Raw genomic sequence first — 11,169 nt, forward strand, 5'->3', positions numbered from 1 at the left:
TGGAGCAACAGGAGAAGCGGAACAGCTAAATTAATAGCATGGCCTAGCAGCCTTTCTTCACGAAGAAAAGCAGTAACAGCATAGAATCATCTCGGCGACCCTTCTCTTCCATCCAGCCTGAAGTATGAGAACTGCCACCAATACGGATACTTTCTACATCCAGCCACCTGCCAAGCAAATGTCAACCGGTGCCCCCGGCTGTACTGAACCCCAAATTACAACACTCAACCCTTCCCCCACCGAGATCCACGGATGCCCTGGGTATCCCCGGCTTTGCTCGCCACTTCCACTCCCTCTCCCATGCTCTTCAACTCGGTACTCGCAATCCCGTGTACCTAGGGCAAGATACTACCCTTCCTTCATCCACCCGTGGTCCTCACAAGCCCCTCAACTCACAATCCCTCCTCCTTCCCCTCCCCCAGCCGGGCATCCTCTTCCCTCCGGTCCAAGCCCGGCACAGCTCTGCACCCGCAATCTGGAGCCCCAGGACGCGCTATCCAAGAACCAGGCAAAGAAGGCAATGGAAAGAGGTGGGGGGCTGCACTCAGGGCCCTTGGGATGTCTCTTATGCAATAAAGGCAGCAGCAGAGAGTTGGAGTCACCTTGACCGCCATGCTGTGCTGGGAAGCCGGGGACGAGCTGTCAGGGCGCGCGCGCGCCTCCGCCCGGGCCGCGCCCGCCGTTCCTCCCTCGCTCCCTCCCTCCCTCCGGCTCGGCGGCGCCGCGCGCGTCTCTATGCAAATGAACTGGGGGTGCGGCGGCGCGCACCCGGGACCCGGGCTGCGGCTGGACCTGGAGTTGGCCCTCCGCCTGCCCACCTGCGGACCTGCGGGGCTGCTGCGCCTCCCGCCCTGGACGCCCGAGCTGCGGCCTCCGAATTCCCAGGCGCCGTGAGGTTGCGAGAGCGGAGTCCCGGCCGGGCAAGCCCCAAGTTTCCCAAGGCCTCGCAGTGGGTGTGGCTTGGGGTACTGACTTCAGCCAAAGTGTTTCCCTCTTGAGGCTTAAAGGTACACTTGGGGCCTATATTGAGCAAGGTTTCGAAGCATTAAAGAACATGTCCCATTAATAATGAGTTAATGACAACTCGTGGCAAATATTGACAAAAAGATTAGGAACTACCCACTCTGGGGAAAACCTACGTAAACATAACCAGAAATATGCTCCTGAATTGGCATGGGATGAGTACCCTTAATGGTTTGCTTCCTGTACTATTATAACGGTTTAATAGACTTTCTCCACTTTCCTAAGCACCCAAACCCTTTGTGCAATGAGGTGGATACCGATGCATTTAAAAAAGCAACTCCATTTTAAATAGAGCTAGCACTGAATGCGGGCTCTTCTACATGAACACAAAATAATTATCACAGGATTCCCAGCCCTACCTAAGAAGTAATTGCTCTACCTTGAGCCAAAATAACGTCTCCAAGACTGAGTCTTGCCATTAAGATATGAGAGAGCTGAAGATGTAGTTCACCTGGTAGAGTGTTTACCAAGCGTGCAGGCAGCTCTGAGTTTCATCCCCAGCCTCGGCATAAACCGGCTGCGGTGGTAAACGCCTATAATCCCTGGATCTGGGAGGTGGAGCCCAAAGGACAGAAAATTTAAGGTCATCCTCAGTTACAAAGGAGTTAGAGGTCTGCCTGGGATACATAAAACTCTGCCTTTGTGAAGGGGCGGGGGGGCGGAACCGAGCCGGGTTCAGTAGTGTACGCCTTTAATCCTAGAACTCCGAGGCAGAAGCAAGAGAACATCAGTGTGTTGGAGGCTGGTCTGATTTATGTAGCAAGTTCCTAATAATTTTTTTTTAACACACGCGCTAATACGCGCACGCACACTAATAATTCTTTTTCTTTTTTTTTTAATTAAAGAAACCAAAGACAGCCAGGCGTGGTGGCCCACGCCTTTAATCCCAGCACGCAGGAGACAGAGGCAGGCAGATCTGTGAGTTCAAGGCTAGCCTTGTCTAAATAGTGAGTTCCGGGACAGCTAGGGTTACAGGGAGACCCTGTCAGAAAAGAAAAAAGAAAAGAAAGAGGGGAGAAGGGAGGTGACTTAACAGTGAGGCACACTTGTGTTTTTCCGAAGGACTCGAGTTCAGTTCCCAGCCCCCATGTCAGGTGGCTCGCAATCACCAGCTCCAGGGAAACTTTTCCAGTATCTGCAAGCCCTGCATTCATATGCACACCATCCCAACATACATATACACATAATTAAAAAAAATAAAAGACTTCACCAACATAAATGCTCACATATTTCCAAAAGAACCCAAGCCTATGTCACCCACATATTCCAGTTTTCACCACCAACTCTCCACCTCAGCATTTATAAGTGCTAGTTTCAAATATGTATTGGAAACAACTTAAAAAACACAGAATATCTCCAAAATAGTATAGGCATTGAGAAACTTTTAATCTAGTCAAAAGATTTTCATGCTTTGTATGTAAAATCACTGAAAATATTTTGAACATTCAGGCACACATTAGTTAAATTTTTCAGATCAAAAGTAAGAACAAACAAGCACACCCCTCTATGTTCTAAATATGTTAGGAATTTATGTGGTGGAGGCTGTTTGGTATCCCATTATCCTTCCCATGAACTTAGCTGAGAAGGTGTACTCTCAGAACAACTACCTACTTTAAATAGAAGCAGATAGAGTTCATGCAGTATTTTTATTCAAGCGTGTAATTCGACAAGAGTTTATTGAGCCCAGCATGGTGATCCACACCTTTAAACCCAGTACTTGGGAGGCTGGGGCAGGCAGCTCTTTGTGAGTCTGGTCTACTTAAGAGTTCCAGGCCAGGGGCTGGAGAGATGGCTCAACAGTTAAGAGCACTGGCTACTCTTGCAGAAGATGGGGTTTGGAATCCCAGCACCCACACAGCAGCTAATAACTGTCTATAACTCTAGTTCCAGGGGATCCATGCCTCTTCTGTCCTACAAGGGTATTGCATGACACAGATACAGTTAGATACATGCAAGCATAACACTCATACACATAAAAATAAAGCCAAAGCTGATTACTGCTGGGTGAGCAAGAACTGCCCTCCTTGAAGGGAGAGAGAGACTCTAAATAGGTTGACTAAACCCGGGTGGATGAACTTGCACTGAGCGACATCTGGGGACACTAACTTTACATAATAGGCCTTAACACAAATGACAAAATATATGAACTCCACTTGGGGGGGGGGGCTATGGGAGGGTGCCAAAGGGGAAGGGAAAAGAAATATAGAGATGATTTTCTATTGCTGGGCATGGTGGCGCACGCCTGTAATCCCAGCACTCAGGAGGCAGAGGCAGGCGGATCTCTGTGAGTTCAAGGCCAGCCTGGTCTACATAGTGAGTTCCAGGACAGCTGGGGCTACAGGGAGACCCTGTCTCAAAAAGACCAAAAAAAAAAACAAAACAAAACAAAAAAAGATGATTTTCTGTATAAAATACACAAAAATTCAATAAAAAATAAAGCCAAAAATTTTTTTGCAAGAAGAGTTCCTTGCCAATCAAGACTGCATAGTGAGACCTTGTCTAGAAACAGAAAGAAGAAGAAAAAGAAGGAGGAGGAAACAAAGGCAAGAAACATGATTTACTTGCACAAAATGGATCATTAATGTCCTTGAAGTGGTTTTGTGGATGCAAAACAAATGGTAAGAATTTTAATTGGTTCCTGCTATAATAGTGTTAAAATTAAATCTACTTAACTTTTAAAGTCATGTTCATGTCCTGAATTTTTTTAATATCTTATTTTGAAAATTTTATGTGTATGAGTGTATTGCCTGCATGTATATAAGTGCACCCATGTCGTGCATGGAGGTCAGAAGAAAGCATTGGATGCCCTGGAACTGGCATGGTTGTTAGCTGCCCTGTGGTGCTGGGAACCAAATCTAGGTCCTCTGCAGGAGCAGCCAGTGCTCTTAACTGCTGAGGCATCTCTCCAGCCCCAGCGCCCTGAATTTATATGTTTGCATCTAACAATAAACATTATGTAGCAATGACACATTCACCCACAACTTCAACCATGAATGCTGTTTTTCTTTATTAAATCTAGATGTGCTACTTAAAAAAGAAAAAAGGAGGATACTTTCTTTAATAAGAGGGGATGGGAAAACTGGATTCATACAAGTGAATGACACTTAACCCTTTTCTTATGCCCTCTGTAAAACTTCACTCAAGTTGTATTTTAAAAAGCTAAACACGGGACTGGAGAGATGGCTCATTGGTTAAGAGCACTGTCTGTAGTGGCTGCTCTTGCAGAGAACCAGTATTTGATTCCCAGCACCCACATGGCAGCTAGCAATCATCCTAACTCGAGTTCCAGGGAATCTGACACATTTGGTGAACTTAAATACATGAAGGCAAAACACATGCATACAATAAAAATAAAGAAATCAAAAACAATAAATAAATATGGGGCTGGAGAAATGGTTTGGTGGTTAACAGCACTGAGTGCTCTTCCAGATAACCTGGATTCAGTTCTCAGCACCCACATGTCAACTAACATCTGTCTGTAACTCCAGTTCCAGAGGATCCAACGCCTTCTTCTGACCTCTGTAAGGCATTGCAAGCATAGGTGCACTTATATACATGCACGCAAAACAATCATAACATAAAAATAAATATAATAAATTAAAATCCTAATAAATAAATAAAAAGCTAAACATAAGATCTGAAACCATAAAACTCCCAGAAGAAAACACAGGGAGAAACTCACTGACGTTGCCCATGGCAGTAATTCGTTCAACATCACACCAAAAACTAAAGCTCAGGTGAAAAAACAAAAACACAAGGGGCTACATCAAAATAAAATGCTTCTGTGTAGCAAACGAGAAAACAAAATGGAAAGGCAGCTTACAGATTAGGAAAACTATTTTCAATTCATACATCAGGCAAAGGTTAATATCGAGGGTTTTTCTTTTTTTAAGTATACCACTCAGTAGCAGATATATCCCAATTAAATAGTGAATGAAAGACTTGGGTAGACATTGCTCTAAAAACTATGTCAAATGAGTACTCAAAAGGGTGCTCAACATCACTTATATTCAGGGAAATGCCAATAAAAGAAACCACTGTAAGATATTATCTCTTGCATGTTGAGATTGCTATTATAAAAAAAAGATAAAAGATAACAAGTATTGGCAAGGGTATAGAGACAAGGGCATTCTGGCATTTGCTGAAATCATTCTGGAAAAACAGTGTGAAGGTTTCTAAGGAAACTGAAAATAAACTATGTATGATCTAGAAACCCCACTTCTGGTCCTATACCCACAAGACATGAAATGAGCACATCCTAAGTACAGCTACACTCTCGTCAGGTCACAGACGGCCCCGTAGAGGGTATGCCTTATATCTTTATCTAATGCACCATTAAACTTCCACTGTGTAACAGCCCCAAAGTAGAGTGGTACAATAGGATTAAATTCCTAAGTCATAGCTTTATATCTCTTCTAGTACCTTCAGTAATCTACTAAACTCAGAGACTCCTCCCCTCTAAGAGACCATTTCTCTCTAAAGTCTATAAAAAGTATGGGATTTTGTTCTGTGGCTTGTTCTTGGATTCCTATCCCAGTTTCTCCTGCGTTGGGTGGCTCATGGTACTAAAGGTCTAGTCACCTGAAATTCGTTTCTGCATCTCTATAAGGAACCTGAAAATAATTTTTATTGTTTAAGACAGTATTCAGGGCTGGAGAGATGGCTCAGCAATTAAGAGTGCTTGCTGCTCTTCTAGAGGTCTGGGGTTCAGTTCTCAGCACTCATGTTGACTGCAACTCCAGCAGATCCAGATTCTTCTGGCATCCATCGGCACTGCTCACAAGTACATACAGACACACATACACATAAATAGTATCAAAAAGGATAAACAAATTATTTTCATTGCAGCATTGTAAAACAATAGCGAAGATATTGAAATGACCTAGGTGTCTATCAATGGATAAATGAGTAAAGAAGCTGTGATACATATGTGATATTCATATTTACTATCCGTCGTGGATAGTAACATATGCCTGGAATCCAAGTACTCAAGAGGGGGAGACAAGATCAGAAGTTCAAGAGCAGCCTTGGTTGCATAGTGAGATTCTGCTTCAAACAAATAAACATAAAAACTGGGTCTGGTGGCTCATACCTGTTATTCCCAGCACTGGAGAGGCAAAGGCAGAAAGAATGCCTCCAGTTTGAGGGCTACAAAATAAGACCTTATCTCAAAATAAAATTAATTAATAAAAATAAATTAACGAGCCAGGTGTGGTGGTACATGCCTTTAATCCCAACACTAAGGAGACAGAGACAGGAGGAGCTCTGTGAGTTCAAGGCCAGCCTGATCTACTTAGCGAGTTCTAGGTCACCTGGGACTACAGGGAGACCCTGTCTCAAAAAGACCTTAATTAATTAATTAATTAATGATTTTATTGGTATGTGAAATCTACAAAAAGAAAGTAAATAAAAAAGAAAGGAATTCAGGTATAAAGACAGAGAATAAAATAGCAGTTGTTAGGGTTGGAGTATAGGTCGCAGATAGAGAGGTCAAGGGTACAAAGAAGTAAATATGTGATGTGAAGTTGAAACCCTAATGTACAACATGAGGATTATGCTTAATAGTACTATTCAGGATTTTTGCTAAATGAGTAATTACATACTTTTTAAAATATTTTTATTTTACATGTATGAGTATATTGCCTGCATGTATGTGAGTGCACCTATGTCATGCAGTGCTGTGGAGGTCAGAAGAGGGCTTCAGATTCCCCTGGAACTGGACTTAAGGACGGTTCGTAGCTGCCATGTGGGTGCTGGGAATCGAACCCAGGTCCTCTACAAGAGCAGTCAGTGCTCTTAACCGCTGAGCCAGCTCTCCAGACCAATTGCATATGTTTTTGCCATTCCTTGAGGGGAAAATGTGAAATGATTAATATGTTTATTTTGTTCCACAATGGCATCCATTTTACTATATAAATATCTTTTCTTTTCTTTCTTTCTTTTTTTTTTCTCAGTCTTTTTGAAACAGGGTCTTCCCATAGCCCCAGCTGGCCTGGAATTCACTATGTAGACCAGGCTGGCCTTAAACTCACAGAGATCACCTGCTTCTGTCTCTCAAGTGCTGGAACTACAGGCATGGACCACCATGCCTGGAGTGTGTAAATATCTTAATGTGTCTTGTGTTTGTTTGTTTTCTTGCTTGCTTGTTTGCTTGCTTGTTTGTTTGTTTCTGGGTTTGTGGGTTTGTGCATTTTTAGGGAGGAGGGCTTAACACAGGGTCTTATTAAGTAGCCCAGGCTGGCTTCAAATTTACCATAATCCTTCTGCCTCAACCTCCCAGGTGCTGAGATTACAGGCTTGCACCACCATGCCTGCTTTATATATGCATTTTTTTTTAAACATTGTCTCCCTGTAGCCTCAGCTGGCCTGGAACTTGACCAGGCTGGCCTCAGTCTCTCAGAGAGCAGACTGCCTCTGCCTCTAGAGTGCTTGGATTAAAGGCATGCACTACCATGCCTGGGTGAATGACACATTATTATACTATGCAATTATTATATTCCATGTATACATCTCACTAGCCCCTCAAAAACTATTTTTAAAAACATGAACAAGGGCTGGAGAGATGGGTCAGGGGTTAAGAGCACTAGCTGCTCTTGCAGAGGACCCAGGTTCAATTCCCAGCACCCACATGGAAATTAACAGTTGACCATAACTCCAGTTCCAGGGGGTCTGATGCCTTCCTCTGACCTCCTTGGGCATTGCATGACACGGATGCACTCACACACATGCAGTGTATACACTCATACACATGAAACAAAAATAATAAATAAAATATTATTTTTTAAAATGCACAAGAATGTTTATAACCACCCAAACTGGAAATAGCCCATCATCCATCAATAGGAGAATGAATAAACAAAGTATGGAATATTTGCAGAACAGAATATTATTCAGAAATAAAAAAGAAGCCAATTGCTGGTATCCACAACATGGATGAGGGGTAATCATCAAGCTAGGTGATAAAAGCCTTACATGGAACCATAGCTACAAGAGTTTATCTTGTACAATATCATTTATGTATAGTTCTAGGACAGATGGAACTAAACTATGATGGAAAAATCAGAACTATGATTGCCAGGGGAGAGGAACTGACTGAAAAGAGGCCAGAGGGAAGCATTTGAGTGATGACAGTAGTCCATGCTTTGCTGGGGCTTTACATAAGTTTTTCAAAGCTGACAAAATGTAGACTTAAGGCTTATACATGTCATTACAAATAAATTTTCAAAAGAAAAAATTGGTGAACCATTACTGAATTCTAGCCAGCAATACTGTGAAGTACCACACTCGTGTCTTAAATTTACTTTGAAACGCATCAAAGAAATCAGAAGGATTTACGGATGAATAGAGAGATGGATGGACAGGTGGGGCATATCTAACCAATAGGGCATGTGGGAGTTTACTGAAATATTCTCACCATTTTTCATAATAAAATATCAGGGAATATTGGGTCAAGCCTTTGTGTTACCACAGAGGCCTAGCCATGCACATAATTGTTCCTTAACAAGAAATTGTAATGAGACCTACTTCTTAACCACTAATAAGTCTCTGTGCATTGCTGGAGAGGAGGAAAGAAAAACTGAAACTGCCTGGACAGTAACTTACCTCCTTTGTGAGCAGGGGAATCTGTGAAGATTGTTTTCCTTCACATGGATTCAGACAATAATTATGTGTCCTTGGAAGGTAGGGATGTTTGGGTAACTGTGTCTGTTTATTCTAATAGTTACCCACAGGAAGACTAAGGGAAGTATGTAGAAATATATTTTCATAACCTCAGAAGGAGCCAGGCTTGCTATCTGAAGCCTAACTTGGAGCTCCCCTGATGGAGTACACCCAGGGTGTAATTCTAGAGTGAGAAACTCAGACTTCAGTGGGAGAGGTTCTGCAGTGGGCATTGTGTCCTTGGATTGCCTGGCTCAGGATAGGAGAACCAGCGATAAGATGAAACAAATTCCTGTAAGGAGTTTCCAAAGGGGGAGGCAGGTTTGTACTGGGAAACCTGAGAGCCTAAGAAAAAAAAGAGAGAAAGAAATCTGCAAAATTTCAGAGAAGAAAACTAGGAATTGGAATATGTCATAAAGCAATTCTTTCATTTAAAAAATATTAAATTTATTTATTTACGTGTGTATGTGTGTGTGTGTGTGTGTGTGTGTGTGTGTGTGTACCTGAGTGTATGCAGAGATCAGAGGACAGCTTGCAGGAGTCAATTTTCTCTTTCCACTGTATTGGTACTGGGGATCAAACTCAGGTCATCAAGCTTGGTAACAAGCACCTTTATCTGATGAGCTATCTCACAGGCCCAGAAATTCTTATTACATTAGAAGAATAAGTCCAACATGGTGGTGTACACCTATAATCCTAGATCTTGGGAGATGGAGGCAGGAAGATCAGCAGTTCAAGATCATCCTCAGCTATATAACAAGTTCAGCCTGAGTTCTATGAGACCCTGTCTCAAAAAATAATTATATTAGAATAATATAGTTAGTATCAAATTGTACTGATCAAGCAGGGCACAGCAGCATGTGCCTGTAATCCTAGCCCTCTGGAGTGTGAAGCATGAACACTGAGTTTAAGGACAATGCCAGTTTGGAGCATTTGGGCCTTGACTCAAAAGATGAAACAAAGAAAAAAATGAAACAAGAAATTGTACTGATCAGAAGAATAATCAAGACATTTAAATGAAGACGTTCTGGAGAAGCCACAGATAGCAGATGAAGGGAGAGTCAGACCTCGTGGTTCAGGAGGCAAAGCGGACAGTCATGTGGCGTGGGGAATGTTCTTCTAACCAAAGTAGAGAAGCTGAGAACAAAGGAGGAACTGGACCAAGAAGAATTTAAAGTCTCAGCCAAAGCTGTTCTTTCCATATTCCTTTTCCAGTTGCCCTGACAATATGATTCCACCTTAAGGAAATGACAAATAAGGAGAGCTACAAGAAAACGAAACAGCCAGGCATGGTGGCACGCAGGAGACAGAGGCAGGCCGATCTCTGTGAGTTCCAGGCCAGCCTGGTCTCCAGAGCAAATCCAGGCCAGCTGTGACTATAGGGAGACCCTGTCTCAAAAAGACAAAAAAGAAAAGAAACAGGATTTAAGAGTAGGACTTCATTAAATTTCCCTGGGCATAAGGTCTTTGTGTGGCAAAAGACATCTTTTATTTTATTTTTTATGTGTATGATTGTTTTGCCTGCTTGTATGTAGGTGCACCACATGCATGCAATGCATGTGGGGTCCAGAAGAGGGTATTGAATCCCCTGGAGCTGGAGATCATTAGATGATTGTTAGCCTCCATATTGGTGCTGGGAATCAAACCCAGGTCCTCTGCAAAAGTAGCCATGTTTCTAACCACTAAACCATCTCTACAGTCCCCACAAAAGATATCTTAACTTACACAAATGAAGAGTTAAGATAGCCTGTACCTTTGAGTAAGCCTCTGAGTAATACCGACAGCTTCTCCCCTAACTTAGTCAAACCAGTGTGAGTAATATGTTATGAAGTTCCAGAGTTACACAGTACTGCTTTAAAAAAAAAATTCTAACTAGTTTATTGGGCTTGTTGACAGATCATAGGGTAGGGGTTTACAGAAGATTGTCCTCCCCCCACCCCATTTACAGCTGTGCTAGAAAGTTCACATTCAAATATACATCCTGTGACTCCCCAATAGCCACACAAAATTGTAAGCGGTGCCATGGTATTCTCAGCTTGTATATCCTTACCCCTCTCCAACATGCAGCTAATGCCAATTGATTGATTTGGAGAGGTAACTGACGCCCCCCTCCACACCTTGATGAGCATGAGAAGGAGGTGTGACTAACAGTGTGGAGAACACTTAAAAAACTACAAATGAACCTACCATTCTGGCCCAGTTATACCACTCCATGGCATATACCCAAAGAACTCATCCTATTGCAGAGATACTTGTACATCCATGTTTGTTGCTGCTCTTTTCACAATAGCTAAGAGATGGAAGCAACCTAAGTGTCCCTCAATTGACGAGTGGATAATGAAAATGTGGTTCATTTATAGAATGGCGTTTTACTCAGCAGTAAAGAAAGATGAAATCATGACATTTGCAGGTAAATGGATGGAACTAGAATCTGTTATACTAAGTGAAGTAACCCAATCTCAGAAAAAAAAATCGACATATGTTCTC

At 42.5% G+C, this 11,169-nt stretch overlaps 1 protein-coding gene across 2 annotated transcripts in view; it reads right to left on the minus strand.

Moving 5' to 3' along the window:
- Slc25a12 (solute carrier family 25 member 12) overlaps nt 1-1,509 on the minus strand; it is a 97,478-nt gene extending 95,969 nt beyond the window's left edge. Inside the window, exon 1 of one of the 2 annotated variants that reach the window (XM_029557268.1) lies at nt 1,475-1,509. Coding sequence is in view for 1 of the 2 variants with exons in the window: in XM_008855256.3 (XP_008853478.1) it covers nt 603-614 (12 nt within the window). In the remaining variant the exon portion in view is untranslated. Of the gene's footprint in view, nt 1-602; nt 673-1,474 lie in introns of those variants that run through there. The other variant, XM_008855256.3, reaches the window with a different exon arrangement.
- Nucleotides 1,510-11,169: the final 9,660 nt, after the last annotated feature.

The sequence above is a fragment of the Nannospalax galili genome, unplaced genomic scaffold (genome assembly GCF_000622305.1).
Source record: "Nannospalax galili isolate Female #2095 unplaced genomic scaffold, S.galili_v1.0 scaffold346, whole genome shotgun sequence".
Taxonomy (NCBI): Eukaryota; Metazoa; Chordata; class Mammalia; order Rodentia; family Spalacidae; genus Nannospalax; species Nannospalax galili.